Genomic DNA, 21,620 nt, shown 5'->3' with positions numbered 1-21,620 from the left:
CGAGCTACCATAGCAAGAGAACATGAGCTGGATGCCTTCAAGGAGAGAGATGCATTGTCCCAATTTGTGGAAACTACAAATCCAAGGTCAGAGTGCTAATGTGTTCTGAATTCTGGCAACCACCCTCTTGTAGATAGTTGCCTTCCTTGTCTTAGAGAGAGTAGGCTTTCTGATGTCTCCTCTTCATAAGGGCACTAAACCCATCAACCCAGGGCTCCACCCTTGTGACCTCCTTTAACCCAGTTCTCCCCCTTAATTAAGTGCACATCTCCAGCATCATGACAAGGCAGGCTTTTATGGCTCTGGCGTCTGAACTGCAGGCACAATAATTCCTGTTAACGGTGTCTTTGATAAAGACCCTACTTCCTGGACATTGAAGAACCAAAGAGGGCTTAATGGTGCTGAATTGTTTGGGAGCTTCATGGAAAGAGGGACTGAAAGAGTGTGGTGGGGACACGGTTGGAGCAGGACAGAGAGGAGATTCCCTCTCTAGCAAGGTTATTTATAGTAAGAGTCACGATGACTACCACTGCATATTCTACCCTGATGATCTTGTAGCTCTTCATGTGTTTATCACCTCTCCTTTCTGGATTACTTGCTTCTCAGGAGAAAGGCTTTTGTGATGGACGTTACTCCCCTACCTAGGCCAGGGCAGCACCCAGACTAGGTACCCGTTGTCCACTAGGAAGCCTAGGAAAATATGAGTAGTGGGAAGCTGTTTGGGACACTAGTGATGTGGAATGCCCTGTGATGTGTGGGGCAGGCCTGTCTGCCCAAGCTTGATCATCTCCAAATTTGAGTAGCCCTTGCAGAGAAGCAGTGCTTGAGAAGAAGAAGGAAGCCATGACATGTCCTGGGACCACCAGTGTGTGGTGTGTGACATACTTACTTATTTCTGTGAGAGTGTGTGTGTGTGTGTGTGTGTGTGTGTGTGTGTGTGTGTGTGTGTGTGTCTGTATGTCTGTGTATGGACTGGCAGTTCACATCAGATGTTTTTTTTCTCAGTCACTTTCCACCTTTTGAGGCAGGGTCTGTCATTAATTTGACTAAGCTGGCCAATGACCTTCAGGACCCTCCTATCTCTACCTCAAGCACAAGCTATAACACTCTGAATTCAGATTCCCGGGCTTGCATTACAGGTACTTTACCAATTACACCATTACCCCAACATCCAATTTTTTTTCTTTGAGATGATGTCTCACTTAGCCTCAAATTCACTAGGTATCAAAGTTTGGCTGGTTTTTTGCATGGTTTAGCATGGGTGTTTTAGGTCTAACAATGAGATTTGAATCCCAGTTCCACAGTTTATTAGTAGGCCATATGGGCTACTTGCTCTGAGTCTGTTTCCTTATCTGGAAAATGAGGATAATCAGTTCCATCCTTCCACCATGCAATGTGGAAAGAAGATGTAAAATCACACAGCCAGGCAGGCACAAAGTGTCACGTTATCTTTATTATAATGGCCCTTTCATCCTTGGTGCCTGGAAAAGGCCACACCAGCAAGGTGGACCAGAACCCATGGGCTGCAGCCTAGCTTTTTCACAGATGATGTGTAGCTGGCCAAGTGGCTGGGACCTGGTGAATTGCTGGGAAATGTACCATACGCCATCAATATCCATCCCACCAGTTTCCATTTATTGAGCCGTACATCATTAGAATATCCCTGGGCTCTCCACAATAAAATCAATAAGACGGCACAGCCACGGGCTGTGGTTTAATAACTCCAAACTTGAATAGGGGGAAAGAAAATCAGTGAGCAGGAAAATGTCCTGAGTGCTTGGTCAGAGAGTAGAGGGAGACTCTTTTTTTTTTCTTTTCTTTTCTTTTTTTGAGAGAGGGAAAAAATTAAGGGTGAGCCAGTCTTAGACTCCGTAACTAGAGCAGGGGGCTGTGAGGACCTAGGCCTCATCTGTGGAGTGGAGATGTTGTTGTTTAAATGCATGGGGGAAGGCAAAAGTAGGTACCAAAAAGTCTGAGCCTGTATTGCCACCTGAGAACTTCTAAGAAAGGATCAATCCAAGGATCCAACGTTGTCATCTCAGGCTTCATAAAGGGTCCCTTTCATGATCACTGGCTGACTTCATTACTGCACAACCCCTTTACACATAGTAAGATACTACAGCCTCCCCAGTCTCATCTTACCAGACTACAAACTTATGTTGGTCCATCCTACACCCAAATATCATCACTCAACATGTGACTGTACTTAATTTAGAATTTGTTGGGGTAGGGCACAAGGAAGTATTTTTTGCTTTGGTTTGTTTTTCCACAGTGCTGAGAAAAGAACCCAGAGCCTTACACAAGCTAGGAAAGGCCAGCCAGCCCCTTAGCTATACCCAAATATTGTTTTCTAGATCTTATTTGTTTGTTGTTAGCTTGAGATGTCCATGTGGATCTGATATGCTAGTGGGACTAAGAATTCCAGGCCTGTACCAGTGTTTTCTACTATTACCCCATGTCATAATCACCCATGGAGAGGACTTACACAATGCAAATTTTGTTCCACACCCTCAGAGTTTCTGACCAGGACTGGCATTTGCATTTTGCACAAATTCTCCCATTTTCATGTTGCTGGTATTTGAAGACCAACTTTTGGAAGTAGTTGTGAATTATTACTTCTCAACTAGGGAAGATCTTGCCTTTGTAAGTCAGTTGGCATTGGTTAATGAACTGGAGCCTTTTTGGTTTGGTCATCCTGGGACAAACCTGTTGACATCTGATTGATAAAGCCAGAAATGCATAAGACAGTCCCCACATCAAAGAGCCACCTATGCTCAAATAACAACTGAGCCAAGCTTGAGAACCTTACCCAGGGGAGATGGTGGGTGGAAGGTGCTGAGAATGGATGTCTGGGCTATAGGTGGAGCTTAACACCAAGCTGTAGGCAGAGCAAGCTGCTTGAACTCTCCTTCATCAAACCCTGGCTGTGATGCATATTTGAATTCAAGGTAGAATTATCCTGACCTCTTGTCTATCTGTGGGTTCTGGGACCATGAACAACTTCCCCAAAATCCCACGTCAGATAACTCGCAGCAAACCCTTCCAGGAAACCTGGAATGAACAGAGTTCCCTGAGCCAGGAAAAGCAAATATTACCTTGACCTTTGAAGTTCCTCTGGAACATCCAGGGCTGCCTGGCATCACATGGCCACGACCTTGTCTCCGGCATTCCAACACACTCAGCCCATCACAGCTGGAAAGGAAGCTGGTGGACTCAAGTTCATATAGTCCCTGTGCCTCCTTCACCACATGCCTGTGCCTTCTCTGCCACCCTCGTGGCCTGCTTTGTTTTCACGGCAGTAGTTCACCTTTGTTTTTCCTGAAGTCGATTTTATTTTGAAAGTCATTTTGCATCATGGTCATTAGTGGGACTGTTGCTTTCAATGGCAGTGAAGAGGTGGGGCTGCACAAAGAATGGGGGTCAGGATGGCTGAGCAGGGTGAGCACTCATGGCTTTAAGAGAAAGCTAAGACCAAGTGGGCTCACCCACTGGAAACACATCGTGGTCTCAGGCAGAGCTGATTGGGAACAAGAGAGTCTGGTGCTGTCAATGTCCAATCTGCACATCATGTGACAATGGCATTGAAGTTGTTCCCATTATAGCTTTTAGTTCTTGCAGTCTCATGGGTAGGAGAGTATCTTTGACAGATAAGAAAACTAAGGCACAAGAAGTATATAGTGACCTGCTGATGAACAATGGACCCAAGTTGCAGACTTTGGATATACACCTATGAAGGATGGTTAATTTAGTGAATACAGTATAGGTTCCTTAGAAAATTGTTTTTAATTTAGTTACCACAGAGTACAGCAGACCCACACCTGGTTGTGTACACCCAAGAACTAAAAGTAGTGACTCAAACAGATACTTCACATCCAAGTTTATAGCCAAGGCATTCACAGCAGCCAAAATGATGGAAGCCAATTGTGTTTCCATTAGCAGATGAATGGATAATAACCCTGTTGTATGTCTATACTAAGAAATATTATTTTGTACTGAAAAGGAAGGAAATTCTGACATATGCTACAACACACACAAAGAACACTATACTAACTGAATAATGATAGTCATTAAAGGACATTTATTGTATGATTCCACTCATTAAGTTCCTATAGTAGCTGAACTCAGAGAAATAGAAAATGGAATGTTGACTGGCAGTCAGTCAGTGAGGAGGAGAAATGGGAATCTGTTTGTCCCACCTTTGCAAAATGAAAAGTGTGCTGGAGATGGATGACAGTGAAGGTTATACAGCAAGGTGTAAAGGGCCTTGTTACTATGATCTGCATTGGAAATGGCAGAGGGAGTTACTTAGGTGGGTGTGTGTGAGGTCAGACAGATGAAAGCTTCAGATCTCCTAGAGCTGAAGTTATAGGTAGTCGGAAGCCAACCAGTGTGGGTGCTGGGAACTGAACTCAAGTCATCTGTAAAAAAAATAAAAATAAATAAATAAAAGAAACAAAGAACAAAAAAATCTCTATGCACTCTTAACCTTGGAGCCCCACAGAGTGATCATTTTTATGTTACATGTCTTTAAACACAATTTAAATGCAAAAATAAATATGGGATGCTCATTGGAGGTGTGACAGGAAGAAAAAGAATAAAAAAGAAAGGCTAAGAAGGTTTTTCCATATGAAACAGTTTCTCCAGAGACTGGAGGGTGCCTTCCTGACACTCATTGGGCTAGAGAAGACCTAGTTGCAGCTGTCATGTTGGGACCTCTTTGGGCTCTTAACTGGCTCCTCTCAGAGGCTTTGGTGCTCCAGAGCAAAGGTCTTTAGCCCAACCCAGAGCCTCCAGCCAGTTTACTGGGTGAGCAAAGCCAGCCACGTGCAGCAACTCAGGCCAAACCTCCCATGTGTGCCTCTAGGGGCATGTGCATGGATGAAGCTGTCTGCCTTCATTCATCAGTCCCAAAACATTCACTGAGCATTCTCCACCAAGCTCAGCTCTGTACCAGGCCCAGAGGCCAGGATTGCATCCTGCAAGAGAATAAAGCACAGGGAATACCTGGCAGCTCTCAGGAAAACCAACCTGATACTCCGGGGAGTACCATGCAGACAGTGTTAATTTCATGATTGCCTTAGAATCCCAAGGTATTCTGAGTTTTCCTTGAATTTCTAGAACTTTTATTTCCCTCACTGGTGAAATAAAATATGGGTTCTGGAGCCTGGCAGACCCATCTGGTACTCACTAGAGAGGGTAACTCTCACTCACCAGAAGGGGGCTGCCGTGACACTTGCCTCCATAGATCTTGAGATGATTAAATCATAAATTGCAAGAGGAGGACTGAGGGGAGTGGCTCAGTCAATAAAGTGTTTTTTGCTCAAGCATGAGGTTCTGAGTTTTGATCCCCAGAATCCATAGTGCTGGGAAGGTAGAGACAAGAGGATCCTTGGGGCTTCCTAATTGGTCAACTTGGCTGAAACAGTGAGCTCCAGGTTCAGACAGAAGTCCTGTCTCAAAAAAAAAAAAGTTTAGAGAGCTCAAAGAAATACCTGGCATTGATCTTGAGTCCACACATGCATGCACAATCAACCCCACACACGAGTGTGCATCCCATACCCCACACACAGGCACACAATTGCATAGAAGCTGATGGTGTCGCTCAGTGACAGAGCACTTGCCTCCTATGTGTAATGCTTTGGCTTCTTTCCCCAGAACTGGAGAAAAATATTTTTCCCAGGAGGAAAAAGCATGCCCTCTCTTGATCCTGAAAATGAGCCTGCAAGCCCAGTGCTTCTCCTGGCACACCTATAACCTCCATGTGTGGTGCTGTTGCTGGCATTTAACAGCCATCTCTGAAGAGGGGGGACAGCCTACACACCCCACTTTATTGGTGAAGCATTTGTGACCAGAGAAGTTCGGTGTCTCCCAGAGGCTCTGCTGTGCAGTTCCGTGCACCTCCCACACTATGTTAAGCTAGCTGTGCCCCTGCACAGAGCCTCTGACCCAAGCCCATTTGTATGCAACCTCCTTTTCACTTCTCTTCAGTCCAAAGAACCAAGTAAGCCAGAAAATGACACTCTCCCACACCAAGAGGCACTTTGAGAATATTAACAGAATCAACAGAGGGCCTTGTTGGTGGGGGCTATTCCAGGCCAGTGGCTCCTTCTCATTCATGTTACTTGTGATTGGGCCAGATGGAAACATTCCAGCTGTGGGTGTTTACTTGTGGGCAGGGGTTCTGCTCTAACCTGAGCATGTTGCTAGGAGTCGGGGCAGCTTCAGACTGGAACCCCTCAGGGCTGGACTGGCTGGTTAAATTTAACTTACTTGATTCTGACCATTGTGGGCCAAGGGCTGAGTAGAAATGATCCAATTATACTTTGATTTGCTGAGTGTTTGCTATATGCTTGGCCCTATGCTCAGCACTGGACATAAGCGCACAAGAGAGAGAAAAGACATCTATGCCTATGTCCATATCTTTATGTATATAGATAGCCATGTCCATTTTATAAAAGAGAACACTAAGGCTTGTGGAGATCACATAAAGTTTCAAGCTCAGCCTGACCAGAGGCCACACTCTAAAATCCTTGCATGGGGGTCTATAGAACTCATTTGTTAAAAACACATACTGGTATGTAAAATAAGATTGAGTTTAATTTTCTAAAAATTAAAAAAAAAAAAACAGATACTGTTCTTGCAAGGGAAGTGAATTTCATTCCCAGCACCCATGTTGGTGGCTCACAACCTTCCAACTCAGCACCAAGTGACCCAATGCCCTCTTCTGGTTTCCATGGGCAAAGCACTCACATTTGCAAACCTACACACAGACACCCACCTATTCACATGATTAAAAAATTTAAAACTCTTGATAACCCTAGCATCTTTCTTCCATTTACAGATTAAAATCCTACAAGGTTACACAATCACAAGTGTCCCCAGCATCGGGACATATATACATATCTCTGCCTCCAGAAACCCACTCCAATATAGAAGTTGCCTGAAGCCAGATAGTACTACACACTGCAACACAATCACTCTTCTCTGCCTATGCACTCACAATGAGTGTCCATTTCTTATATAAAATGGCAGAGAATTTGCCCATAGTCCCCAAACTTCTCCAGTCGACTACGGAGCATAGCTAGATTATTTATAACACCCAATGCAGTATAGCTAATTATGGTACTCCATGCTTAGAATATAACAGCAGGGAAATGTCTATACACGTTCAACCATTGCATTTTGTGTGTAGAGGCATGTACATATCTGTGTGTGTACAGGCGCATGTGTGTACATATGTGTGGCGGTTATGGGACCACCTTAAGTGTCATTCCCTAGACATTGTCCATCTTGGGATTTTTGCTCTTTATTTGTTGGTCCCTTGTTGTTTCTTTTTTATTTTTGAGCTAGGATCTCTTATTAGCCTGGACTCACCAAGTAGACTAGATTGGCCAAAGTATCCTTCTTTCTCCATCTCCCTAGCACTGTGATTATAAGTGTGCACCACGTGGGGGATTGAACTCAGGACTTTATCTGTACAAGGCAAGCACTTTACCAACTGAGCTATCTCCCCAGCCTGCACAGATATGTTTAAAACAAGTATTTTCAGTTGGTAGTTGGTTGGCTCTACAAATGCACATCCTTCAGGTGCAGAAGAATGCTCGTTTCCTGTTTCTTTTCTTATATACACACCTATGAAAACATTTGGTTTATACCTTAGACATACCAATGAGTTCCTAAAAACTGATAACCAAATAAGGTGCTGGCAGTAACACAGTGCAGGAGGCATTATTTAAAACTCCTCAGTTGTTTCCTACTGGAACTTCCCCACTTGATCCTTTTGAACAGAGTAACATAACTGAAGCTACAGAGAATGGCACAGAGCACAAGCTGGCCCTTGTGGATCTCTTCCTCTCACCACCCTTGAAGCCTGAAGACTACATGGTCCTTGTCAAGCCCACAGGATGCTGAGTCCTGCTGAGTTGGTGTAAGAGGCTTAGCATGGCCCAGCCTCTTACCAGGGGAGCTGCTTCGAGGCCCCTTCTAAGTCTTTACTCCTCACCTCAGACACACACTTGATATTCTCCCCCGTTGTCGTGGCTTTTAACATTCATCTGGAGTCAGCTTCTCTGGCTGCCTCTAATCAGTCTGATTTTTCCACTTATTTTCTATTTTATGCCACGGGAATCTGATTACATTGTTAAATCCGGGCCTCTTTCTTAGGAGCTGGACAGAGTGTGAGTTTTAGCCTTTCAGAGTCCTCCGTCTGAAGGACCCACATGACTCTAGCCACACAGCATTATCTGTCCAACAAATGCAAGTCAACTGACATGATTCTGGGAATAGCTGCCCCCAACCTTTATACAATGGCAACAGTTTGATGAGCAGAGTGACAGTGTTAGGGCTTCTAGACCACCAACTCCATCCTCAGCTCAGCTTGCTCCCTCGCTCCCTCCCTCCCTTCCTTCCTCCTCCTCTTCCTTCCTTTTTTCTTCTCTTCCTCCCCTCTCCCTCCCTTCCTTTCTTCTTTCCTGCCTCCCTCCCTTGCTTGCTTTGTCTTCCTTGCCTTCCTCCTTCTCACCCCCTTCTTCCTCTCTTCCTCCCCTCTTCCTTACTTCCCTCCTTTCTTCTTTCCTCCCTCCCTTCCTTGTTTCCTCACTTCCTCCTCTTTACCTTCCTTTATTCTTTCTTCCACCTCTCCTTCCTTTCTCTCTTCCTCCTCTCTCCCTCCCTCCGTCCCTCCTTCCCTCCCTCCCTTCCTCTCCTCCTTCCTTTCTGTGGTATGGGTGGAACACAGTGCCTTGAGCATTCTACCATCGGCCCATAAACACAACTCTTGACTTTTGAGACACACCCTTACTGTGTATTCCAGGCTGGCCTGAAACTGGTGGCTCTCCTGCTTCAACCTCCTGAGTGTCAGGACCATAGGTGTTTTAACACCACACCCAGCAGCTCAACTACCTCTTCACAAGCACCTTCCTGAGTCACAGCTTCCTTGCTCACTGAGGCCAACTGTCTGATCCAAAAATGGCTTCTTTTAAGACACAATTGCTCTTTCACTGGCATGATCTGTTTTCCAAAAACTCCCTTCCCTACCCCAGAACTAGAGCATCTATAACTCCTTGTCTCTGTTATGAATATGCTCTGTTCTCTAACACTCTAAAGAGGAGTTACAAAAGTTTTTTTTTTCCTTTCTTTGTTTGGTTTTTTGTTGTTTGTTTGTTTGTTTGTTTGTTTTATCAGCATTGATTCCCAAGTCCCTCTAAAGAACAGTGCAGGGTCAGGGCACTACCTGATGCCACTCTTTGGCAATAGATATTTGGACACAGCAGGATGGCTTTGAACTTGGCTGTTCTGCTTCTACTCCTCACTCTGCCTTCACTGTGTGGCTTGGGAAACATGCCAAACACTCTGAGCCTCAATGGTAATGCATTCTTAACCAAGACCAAAAATCAGAGTACCCAGAACCCCCTCTCACTGCTAGTAGGTGGCGGGCCCTCAGAAAATATAAGCTCCTGGGAACCACCACAACATCCACTCTTCATCAGAATCCATTTGTTTGTGCAGTCACTCATTTAGAAGCTTTGGCAAGAGACCCTGTGACTAGAGAACAAAATGAGTGTTTAATGAATGAATGATATTTGATATGATAGGCTGTCAGATAAGTAGTTGAATGGCTTCCTGTATTGAATGAATGTGTGGAGTAGGTGGGGGATTAGTAGATAGATGGAGTGGATTTCTGGGTAGGTGGGTAGATAGTATGTATGTATGTATGTATGTATGTATGTATGAAATTCGTAGGTAGGTAGATGGTGGTTGGATGGATGAATAGATAGATGGAGTCGGTAGGTGGATGGGAGGAGAGAGAAAGAGAGAGAGAGAGAGAGAGAGAGAGAGAGAGAGAGAGAGAGAGAGAGAGACATATATGGTCAACTAGAGTCAATGTCTTTTCAAATACAGAAATTCTTTCTCAACACCTGTGAAACCCTTTAGATCCCTACCTTCTTACCTGCAATAACTTACAAGGTATTTAATTAACAAACACCATTGTCAACTCTTCTTTCCAAGGTCTCTGTGTGATCATATAGTCTACATTAGTAGTTAAGGGCATGGTCTTTAAGACCTGGGTTTGCATCTCAGCTTAACTAATTAATGCTGCATGACCTTGAACAAATCCCTTGGCCTCTCTAAGCTGGGGGCTTTCCTCTGAAGAATGGAGGTAATAACAACCTTGCAGGTTGTCAGGAAGATTAATGAAATAATGAGATCAAGCCCAGACCACTGCTCCAGACAGGTATTGTTATTGGTCAGAGCCGACATGTACCCTCTTGAAGCATTTGTTCTTCACAAGGCACCTGCTGTGTGTTGGTTTTTACCTGAGCATTATGTGTCTGGTGGTAAATAAGATGGATAAAGTCCCTCATCCCTTGGACCTTATGCTCTAGCAGAATGCTCAGATAATAAACAAGCAAACACATAAACAACTTCAGATGGTGCTAAATGAAGTGCAGAAAATTGGAACAGGTGAAGTGAGGGATGGAGAGTGAAGATAATCTTTTATTGGACTTGTGCTGGTGACAGGAAGGTGTAACCACACTAAGCTCTAGGGAGAGGGTGTCCAGGTACCAGGATTCACTGTCAAAATGCACAAGAACAAGGAGCTTGTGCAGGTATAAACAAGAAAGGGAGGGGTGAGCTGGCTGTGGAAGAACTCAGAATAGAGGCCAGAGGATTTGCTGTGTCGATCTGTGAAAGCCACACAGTTTTGGGTTTGGGGGGGTTGGTTTGGTTGGGTTTGCTCGTTTTGTCAATCGTAAAAAGAGAGGAATGGCAGGGTGTTGGTGGCACACACCTTTAATCCCAGCACTCGGGAGGCAGAGGCAGGTTGATCTCTATGAACTCGAGGCCAGCCTGATCTACAGAGCGAGCTCTAGGACAGGCTCCAAAGTGATACTGACAAACCCTGTCTCAGGAGAGACAGAGAGAGAGAGAGAGAGAGAGAGAGAGAGAGAGAGAGAGAGAGAGAGAGAGAGAGAGAGAGAGAGAGAAATGATTTTTAAAAAGTAAGTTTCACTATATAACCTAGGCTGGCCTGGAACTTGTGATCCTCCTGCCTCAGTCTCCTAAATACTGGGATTACAGGTGTGTGTCAAACATTCTGGGTTTGGACATTCTTCATACTAATCTTGTCATGTGGAAAGAGCCTTCATCCAAATGCCACTAACCCTTCTGGTCACATCCAACACAGTCCCTCTCCCAAGGCCAAGCATTCCACATTCTCAGCAGCCCCAGCTGACACTCGGGGACACCTGAAACCACTGCAGTGTCCTGGGCCCCACAAACCTAAACCTTGCCAGGAATCCAGTTAGACTAGAAGTGGTCATCCCAGGGAAGGCCAGACAGTACTGAGTCAGACTTGGGAGGCTGTTACTCATGGGCCTTGGCCCTGGAGACAGGGTGTTTCTGAGGCTGATTTGGGGGAAAGGATGTCTGGGACCCTTTATCCAGATGGCCTGGGTATAGGATCTGGCTCTCAAAAGGTAACAGATGATATTCTGTGACAGTGGCAGATCTCCAGCCTGGCTCATCCTGGAGCTCAAAGTGGGTCATTAGGACTTAGACACCAGCCACCTCACAGAAGAGCTTCCCCTTGTGTTGGTTTTCTTCTGGCAACTTCTCTCCATCTTCCATTCTGATGTATAGCAAGTACCTCTTTATCTGACAGCTCCAACAAAACTAGAGTATTGTGTCATGATAAATCTTTCCGCCAAAAGCTGCCCGAGCCCTACCACCATGTGGGTGGTCTCCACCAGCCGCCTGAGTTCTGCCTGCTGAGTTAGAGCCCCAGTTAATGCACAGAGACTTATATTAGGTACAAATGCTTTTTGGCCAATGACTAGGATTCTCATCTGTTAGCTCAGTCTTATTTATCATAAAACTATATACATATTTTATAAGACTTATCAGACGCCTTCCATTGGCATCCTCCCTTGCCGGTGGATCACATCATGAATCTGGAGGAAGAGAGAAGGGGAAAGGGGGACCACTTCATGCTTGTCCTTCATTAAATATGAGTCTCCCTGCTATGTCACTTTCTGCCTGGATAACCACTTCTTTACTACATTTCCCAGAGTCCTCCTCAACTCCTAGTCCCTCCTAACTTGCTGCCTCATTGGCCAAACAATACTTTATTCAGCAATCAATAAGATGAACATACACAGAAGTACATTCTCCATCAGTATTGTCCCCTTGGCAAACTGCTTGTATGGCTCAAACATCCATCTGAACAGTGTAGCACTAAGGGAGTACCAAGTTCTGGCCAGCCAGTCCTGAACTACAGGCCACCTCTGGGTTGATAATTAAGATAATACTCACCACCTCTGCAGACTGAGCATGAACAAGAAGAAGAACCACAGAAAGTGTCTGCTAACGTGCCGAGGAAGGAGCTAAGTTAGTTAGGTACTTACAGTGCAAGCATGGAGAACCCAAGGTCCTATCCTCAGCACCTCTGTAACAAAGTCAGTCCGGCAATCCCAGTGCCCAGAAGGTAGAGACAAGAGGACCTCAGAGGCTTGTTGGCAAGCTGGTCTTGCCAAATCACTGAACTCCAGCTTCAATGAGATACTCTGTTTTAAAAAGATATAGTGAAGAGCAATTAAGGAAGGCACCAACATTGACTTCTGGCCTGCATGTGCGTGCGTGTGTGTGCGCGCGCGCGCACGCACGCACGCACACACACAGAGAGAGAGAGAGAGAGATACAGACAGACAGACAGACAGACAGACAGACAGACAGACAGACAGACAGAGACATGAATAGGCATCAGGTACATGAGTATCAGATAAGGTTGCGATGGCACAGGATGAGTAAGCTCCCGATTGCTGCTAGTTAGTGTTGCACTTCCAGTTACCAATACCAATACTATTTTGAACATGAAACTCTATCAAAAGATCAGAGTTCATGTTACTCTTTTTTTTCACAATTGAACACATTGGCTATTGTTGAGGAAAGAAGGAAAAATATTATGGACAGACAAAGGTCGGATGTTCACTCCAGATTTCCTCTATGGTTCATCTTTCACAGACCTCAACCCTGCCTTTTTGGTAACTTGTCTTAGTCAGGGTTACTATGCTGTGATGAACATCATGACCAAAGCAACTTGGGAAGGAAAGGGTTTCTTTGTTTATGCTTGCAAATATCGTTTATCAACGAAGGAAGTCATGACAGGAACTCAAACAGAGAAAGAACCTGGAGTCAGGAGCTGATGCCGAGGCCATGGAGAGGTGCTGGTACTGACTTGCTCATGGTTTACTCATTGCATTTTCCTATAGAACCTCAAGATTGCCAGCCAAGGGAGGCACCACCCACAATGGGCTTGATCCTCCTGCATCAATCACTAATTTAAAAAATGCTTTATAGGCTTGCCTACCGCCCAATCTTATGGAGGTATTTTCTCTCGGATGACTTTAGCTTGTGTCAAGTTGACATAATACTACCCAGTACATAGCTGAATATATGTATCAGCCTTTGCAACTCCTCTAGTATAGAGAGAATGCTGTAAGCATCACAGAGTCTCTGCTACCTTGTACCTGAACAGCATAAGGGTGTAGGGCTTGCTTGGTTCAGCTGAATCAAGCTCTAGAATTAAGTGTGGATAAAGGTGCTCCTGTCCTCAGGGGAGGTGTAGGAAACAGTCCCTGCTTCCCAAAGGGCAGGCCATCCTCAAGCTCATCTCTGTGGTCTTCTGGTTTTCCCCAGGCAAAGCTAACAAGAATGTCCAATGGGATGAGGACATTGTGGAGTACATGCCCACCAACCCGGTGAGAATCGCCTTTGTCCTGGTGGTCCATGGCCGTGCATCTCGACAACTACAGCGCATGTTCAAGGCCATCTATCACAAAGACCATTTCTACTACATCCATGTGGATAAGGTGAGGAGCGGCTGTTCAGATCCCTTTGTTGGGCTTCCTCAGCAGTCTGTCTGTGCATCTCTGATCCTTCCTCCCATTGCACAAGTCCAGAATGAGGTCTAGAGATGGAAAAGCACCCATGTGGTCCAGAAGTGGTGTGTGTGTGTGTGTGTGTGTGTGTGTGTGTGTGTGTGTGTGTGTTGTTAGCTTCATTTAGCTGTGGCTTTCAGCTTTTCCTATAAATATTGTTTCTCTGGTTGTTTGTTTGTTTTTTTATTCTTCCTCGACACATGATAATTACACATATTTATGGGGTACAATTTGATATGTTGATATATGTATACACGGTAAGCCAGTTGGTTCTGGAAATTAGTATATCCATAGCCTTAAATGCTTCTCATCTCTTTGTGATCAGATCATTCAAGATCCTCCCATGGGCTTTTTTCAATGTGCTCTTCATTACTGTTAGCGTTTGTCTCCCTCCTACATAATATAACACACACAAGAATTTCTTCTCAGAACCTAAATGTGCTGTGGTTTTTACCTCTTTCTCTCCCTACCTAGTGTTTATTGCCTGCCCTCACAGGTCTGTAAAAAAGTAGCTATCCCAGGAGTGGGCTCACTTTTTCTAGAAAAGTCCAGGTAGTTGAGATATTCTTTTGGACCATGTGCTAATCAGAGCTGCCCTTGTCTGACTGCAGCCACAGAAAACTGTCAATAAATGGGCATGATTGTGTACCAATAAAGTCTTATTCCAAACCTATATTTGACTTGCTGACCCTGGAGTGATCCTCCCCTAGTAGTTCTGTTAATCTGTTGATGTCACAAGATATGTGCATATCTAGAACCCTGGAACTCATAAGGTGGAGGCAGGAAAGTTGCTCTGAGGTCAAGTCCAGCACCAGCTGAGATCCTGTCTTCTCAGAAAACCACAGGTTGAGGTTGTAAGTCAGTGGTAGAATGCCTGCCTAGCAAGTACACAGCCTAGTTACAGCTTCTACCCTAAATCTAAAGAGGCAAAAGGGCTATTTTCATCCCTAAGATGTTTCTAGTCAGCCTGTAAAACAGTAAGGGAGGGGAAAGGTCCTGAAGGACAGAACATATAAAATTTAGACAGACCCATGTTTTTGAGGTTGTTACCCTCAGATAACATGCAGCAGTCATTCATTATCATGCTATGCTCCAGGCCCCACAAGCTCAGCAATGGGCCTGCGGAATCTGAATTTCAGTAACCAATGAAAAAATTCATATGAATGGAATATTTGAACATCGATGCAGAAAGACACCACAGGCTGCCATGAATAGCAGCCAGTGTGATCAGACACAACAACCACAAGAGGAACAGGGTGGCTGGGATGTCTATGGGCTGATGTTTTTGGGCTATTTACTGTTCCTTTTCTCCCTTTGTCTCCTGGGAAAAGCGTTCCAATTACTTGCATCGGCAAGTACTCCAGTTCTCCAGGCAGTACGACAATGTCCGAGTCACCTCCTGGAGAATGGCCACCATCTGGGGCGGGGCCAGCCTCCTGTCCACCTACCTGCAGAGCATGCGGGATCTCCTGGAGATGACTGACTGGCCCTGGGACTTCTTCATTAACCTCAGCGCTGCTGACTACCCCATCAGGTAAGGCAGTCAACAGCTCCAAGACAGCTAGGTTCATGGTCCTGATTCCCTTCCCTCTTTATGTAACAACAGTGGGGACACAGGAAAGTACAGGCAATCAGCTTCCTGTCCAGAGAAGCATGCTGCTTCATGAGGTGAGCTGTGTTTTCTCCATGATATCACCCAACATTGTGTTTAGAAAGCAGAGGGCAGATGTGGGAGAGCATCCTGTTCTTAATGAAAAAGGCCAAGAACAGCCTTGTGGACAACAGTAGAAGATGAGGTGAGTAATGATGTCTTTGAAGTGTTCCAAGGCAGGAAAGAGCTAGGCCAGCCCTAGTGTGGGCAAGAAGAAGTTGGGCTTGGAAGAGCTGTAACAGATAGTGAGGAATAGAGAAATGAGACACAAGGTCATTGAGTCGATCTAGGTTATGTCATAGATCTGTTTCTCCAAGCCAGGTGAAAGTATGTTTTGAGCAGAGAAAATATGTGTCTGACCTTGATGTTGAACTCAAAGCAGGTTAATAGAAGGGAGGTTTCTTACAACAGCCCAGGCAAGGTCACAGATAAGAAGTGAGAAAGACCCTGGAATATTTACTGTAGAGTAAGATGTGTTGGTGAGCAGGGATGGAGCAGAGAAAAGCATGGAAGAACATTCTAGACCAGGATTGTGAGCCATGAAATATTGACATTTGGGCTGACTAATTCTTTGCTATGAGGCTTCCCCTTGCACTGTTGGGTCTTTATCGGTGTCTTTGGTCTCTACCTACAGAGCTGTCAATAGCATGCTCTGCCCACTTACGTCTTTCTCACAGTGTCTGAAGATATTGCCAATATCCCCTGAGGACCCAGATGACCTGGAGTTCAGAGACATCATTTCTTTTAAGAGAAACTATAGAAATCTAAAAATAGGTGTAGTTTAGTAAGCAATAGCTTGAGGAAAGGTGACTAGACAATGGGGCAAGAGGTAGTCAGAACAATCCCTTGTCATCTTCCAATAAAGGATTGAATTCAGAAATTTGTTGAAAATGCTGTGTATAACAGATATCATGGGTGGTCGTTCCTTGAACCCTTGTAGAGAATCCAGTAGATATATGCTCAAATTGAAGTCCACTGTCAAATAGTAAAGACATGGAAAAGCAAAAACTAGAACCGGTTCTGTCTGGTTCCAAAATAGATGTTCTTTTTGCTTGCAATTCACCTTTTGGGAAAAATCAGGAGACTGGGCTGTCTGTATAGTTGCAAGCAAGAAGGAAACAGGCCAGGTAGGCACACCCACTGCTGGTCCCCTAGAAATGATGCTTTGCAATGATTACAGTCCCAGATGTAACCATGGCCACTTATCCTGAAGGGTCAGGGCCAGACAGGATGCAGATTTAGATTCTCACAAGACTGCTCAGCATGGGAATCTGACATCAGTCATCAAAGCAGCAGCAGATTCCACATAAATCCATCCATGTGATACCAAGAGGTAATAACAAACTGTAGCAGAGCACCAGGCCCTTGCAAGGGGCTAGTGTACGTCAACTGTTAGCATCTAAGTTGCAGGCAAGGTTGCACCTTTTATCTTTGCAAGGGTCCCAGATATCTTGTCAGGCCATGTGCTGAAGGTTTGTTCTTTGTGATTCCTTTAACTGTAGATCTCATTGTTTGTCTCTGTGCCTGGCTTGTACTCCCTTCCCCCCTCCCAGCTCATTGCCAGGGTGCTCACCCACCCCTTTGGCTTTTCTGTGCACTCTGTCCTGTCAGCCTCATGGCTGGAGGCACCTGATGCTCCGGGCTGGCTGTTTCCTCTTGCTGTTGTTTCTATGAAGTCTCCCCACACAAAAACATATGGATTTTGCAGATGAATGGTTTCATCCCGGGCAACTCTGATAGGTTTTACTTCCCATCTGCTGTCCCATCTGTAGCTTCGAAAATGACTCCTTCCATCCCAGGAAGAATAAGAAAGTTAAAAGCTTTCTCAAAGGGTGGTGGGAGTGCCCACTTCAGACATTTCCAGGAGGCTTTTGAGGACTTGGAGAGCCTTCTGGGACAGAAGCAGCCCAAGGTATCCACTCTGAGTCCCCCACCCACCATGACTGGGAGTGTAGCCTCTCTTCTTAGGTAATAAAGACTCATTGCCTTACTGAGTCATAGACATGTTAGTTCCTAGACACAGGTAGCCATGTGAATTGGTATATACTTTCCACCTTAAAATGAACACAACAGCAGTACTTCTTGCAAGGGGCTGTTAGCAGAAGACAATGAAAAATGATACCTCAGAGGCATCACACAGAACCTGATGTATAGCAAGTGCTGGGTAAATACAGGCTGGTCACAGAAATGAGGTGATGTGTGCATCACAGGCAGGGCTTCACACTCCCCCTCCCTTCGAAATATTTCCCCTTTTCCTCTGATGGAGTGAAAAGCCAGGCGATTATTTCTCAACTCCAATCCTTCTCAAGGTGTGAAAAGCAGAGTGAGTCTGTGAACAGTGTTTCAACAGAAAACAAGACACGATTTGTGTGTGAAGGAGATTCCTGTGTGGGTAATGGACAAGCTAAGTATGCTCAAAGTCTCCATGCCTTCCTGCCCTGCTGTTTAATGTGGTACTGCACTGTGTAGGCTCTGGTTGAAGCTGGTTAAATGCCCAGCACATGGTGGGACATGAATGTTTCCAAGTTCTATGTCTTGACTCATCAAAAGCATGTTAATTGCATTTTTCCGTTTCCTGAATACCAAAGAAGTAACTTTTGACTGGCCATATATATGTAGGGATCAAACCATGAACATTTCTCCATGCTGTTTTGTTCGGACCTGCATAGGGACATCCATCTTTAGGACCTTTGCTTTGGGACAAACAGAAGGGTTGAGTGTGTCCACAGTTCCTTTCAGCCTCTATCTGTGGTGTGTGTGTGTGTGTGTGTGTGTGTGTGTGTGTGTGTGTGTGTGTCAGAAGCTGTTGCCTAGGGAAAACAGTGTTGGCATACTTCAAGCTAAACCCAGGATCTGCCTTTTCTTTTTCTTAGGGATGCAGGACCATAAAAACATAACATACTGGACCCACTATGTAAACACATAAGTTATATTAACAACAAACTCAAACCTCTGTCTTGAGAAAGTACCAGTGCTGGGGATTGCAAAGTTGAAGAAGAGAAAATACAAGTAGATGAGACAGGAAGCAGGTAGTCAGGCTTCTCTACGGTCTCCCCAAAGCAATGTTTGTATGAGACCTAAAATGCAAGCATTTCCTGCACACCTACTATGTGCCAGAACCTCTGTTGAGGACTTCAACACATATTTTAATTTTCATCCTATAAAAGAACGATATGTAAGAAACCAGTGTGCTTAACAGGCATACTATGAGCCAAAGCCTTGACAAGACCCAGGGAATAGCTGAGGTGCCTGAGAGTTAGAAATCAGTGTAGACACTCAGAATCTGTGTTCAGTTCCTCTTGTATCATCATCCCTTTCATCAGTTCAGTGGCTCTGGTTGGGTAAAAGAATCCCTGCAAGGGATACCAAAGCACAGCCATAGTGCATGGCTGCACAGGGCTTTGCAGGTGCTGACCTGATGATGATACTGTGGGCAGGGTAGATGTACCCAGTGAGATTTGTTCTCACTCCCGGCTCACTGCAGAATGGGGCATCTGTCTCCAGCAGGTCTGGTTACCTGGGGGTGGATTTGGAGTTACAGATGGAAATTGGAGACTTTATCTTCTTCCTTATCTTACTACTCAACCCCTTGTGATGGCAATTCAGGGCTGTCTAGGGAGGGAACAGTTCAAGTCAGCCTGGTGAGGTCAGAGGAGAAAACCCTCTATATCCATGGATGGACTTGGGAGATGGGCCTCCTTCTGACAAACCCAATGGCTTCACAAGTCTACTTACTTTAAGTCAAAGTCTTCACAAAACCCAGCCAATGTCTTGTGATCTGCTGAGCTCACCTATTGGTCTGTTGATGCCTTGGTGCCCACACTAGGAAACTAGCGCAAGGGACCCTATGTCCATTTTGAGATATTATGTTGGTGGCTATGGGGGAAGAGATGGAAGGGCCCAAATGGAAGTGGGGATATGGTGGAGGAGGCCATAGCTTCTGGGGCTCCCAGAACCATGGCTACAGAACTGCTCTCAGCCACCATGCAGAGGCAAGCTTCCAGAAACCATATGAGCTTCCAGAATCTATGCAGCCATTTAGCCTTACAGTCACACACAGCCAAGCAGCCACCTTCTGCTTGGGGACTGAGAGCACCACACCTGAACACACAGCCTGCTACAGGACACTCACAGAGCATTTCAGTGGGATATGGAGCAAGGAACAGAGCAGCCCAGTGACCTGAGACAAGAATTTGGTAGAACAGGTCAGAAGAGATTCTTGTGAGCCAGAAGGATCACAGCCTACAGATTCAAGGAGAAAGGAAATTGGATGAAAGTGTCTTCTCTATGTTTCCCTGTCTGCTTTATAAATGTAAAACATGTGTAATATGAAACTTACTATCTCTTCCATTTTTATGGATGCAGATGAGTGGTACTAAGTGTGTTCATGTTGGACGATCATCATACTCATAAGATCCCCAGGACTTTCTTGACCTTGTAAAACAGCTTCCTGTTCCCTTCTCCCTCTGGTCCTTGGCAACTACAACTGACCCATCCCAATGAGTTTGTTAACTTTGTGGACCTCTTGTAAGTGGAGTCATGCAGTACTTGGTTTGTGACTGCCTTATTTCACTTAGTCTAATGTCATTAAGGTTTAGCCATGTAAGCATGTGTTAGAAAGACCTTCCTTTTAAAAACTGAATAATGTTCACTTATATGAACACATGGAATGATTCTAACTTTTCACTGTTTTGAATGATACTGTCATTAGTATGGATGTAAAGATATCTCCTCAGGACCCTGTCTCTATTTCTTAACTGAGTTTAGATATCACTAAATCATATATTTAGCTGTATTTAGTCTTGGTCATTTTGAATAACAGCCATAATGTTGTCTGTAATGGCTGCATCATTGCACATCCCAACAGCTCTGTGTGAGAGTTCTGGTTCCCTCAGTTCCTCTTCAGCACTGTTTGTGTTTGTTTGTGTAACCATCCTAAGGAGTTTAAAGTGTCTCTTGTCTTTTTCAAGTACATAAACCCTTGAAACAAAAGCCCAAGAACCCTTTTGGACACCTGATATACCTGTTTGTAGACCAGATAGGGAACTGTTTCCCAAGCGGAACTTGCAACCCATTTCTTTGTTGTCGGTGTGCTGTGTGTGTGTGCGTGTGCCTGTGCGTGTTCATGTGCATGTGTGTTAAGTATGGATGCACACATGCCATGGCATGCATGTGGCAGAGATCAACCTCCAATCTGTCCTCAGCTTCCATTTCATTTGATGCAGGGTCTATTTTGTACTATTGCATACCCCAGGCAACTGACTCCTGAGCTTCCAGGGATTCTCCTATTATCTCTCCATATGAGTGCTGGGTATTCAACCTTTTGTTACTGTGTCTGGCTTTAGGTGAGTTCTAGGGATCCAAACTCAGTTCCTTATTCATACATGACAAGTGCTCTACCTACTGAGTAATCTTCCCAGTCCTCAGATGATTCTTCTAGAACATCACCCCAGCCCACATTAGAATTGGTAACTTCTCACTTACCAATTTTTCTGAGTGGGATCCCTGTTCTGATCATGAGCAGATGGAAACTTGTGCACCCTTCATGGTGCTGCTGCACCCAGCACCCACCCATGTGGTCTAACAGTAACACTTACAACACTCTCGCATGCATTCCCACTCCTGATGCCCTCCATCCTCAAGCAGGTCAGACTCTCATCAACTCAGCCTGATAGATCCCCGGGGCACACAAGCTAAACTAGGCCCTGAGAGACCAGAAGTTCTGGCAAGCCTTTTACTGGTACGTTCTCAGGTACAGGCCCTAGGGGAATACAACAGGGAGACATTGCTCTCTCAGAGGGGCTTGACCATCATGGTGAGCTTCTCAACAAGAGAAATCTGGGTTCTGAGCGATTCTCAGAAATTCAGGGCTCTGCTCTGGACCAGCTGATTACAAATTCTCAATGGGTGATGAGAATCTCTGTACATTTAACTCTCCATATATGGGTGTAATACATGGCAGAGGGCTGAAAGCTACTGTCAGAGGGTAGGAATAGAGACATTCATCACACAATTACAGACACAGATAA

The 21,620-nt window shown here is 45.0% G+C and overlaps 1 protein-coding gene across 1 annotated transcript in view; it reads left to right on the top strand.

Annotated features, from left to right (window-relative positions):
- Xylt1 (xylosyltransferase 1) overlaps positions 1–21,620 on the top strand; it is a 287,358-nt gene that overhangs the window by 199,242 nt on the left and 66,496 nt on the right. The window contains exons 4-5 of the mRNA XM_027410153.2: positions 13,699–13,871; positions 15,272–15,474. Coding sequence (XP_027265954.1) covers positions 13,699–13,871; positions 15,272–15,474 — 376 coding nt within the window. The remainder of the gene's footprint in view (positions 1–13,698; positions 13,872–15,271; positions 15,475–21,620) is intronic.

Source organism: Cricetulus griseus, chromosome 3, assembly GCF_003668045.3.
Source record: "Cricetulus griseus strain 17A/GY chromosome 3, alternate assembly CriGri-PICRH-1.0, whole genome shotgun sequence".
NCBI lineage: Eukaryota > Metazoa > Chordata > Mammalia > Rodentia > Cricetidae > Cricetulus > Cricetulus griseus.
The sequence above is the reverse complement of the archived record's forward strand: the minus strand, read 5'-3'. Positions and strand labels throughout refer to the sequence as shown.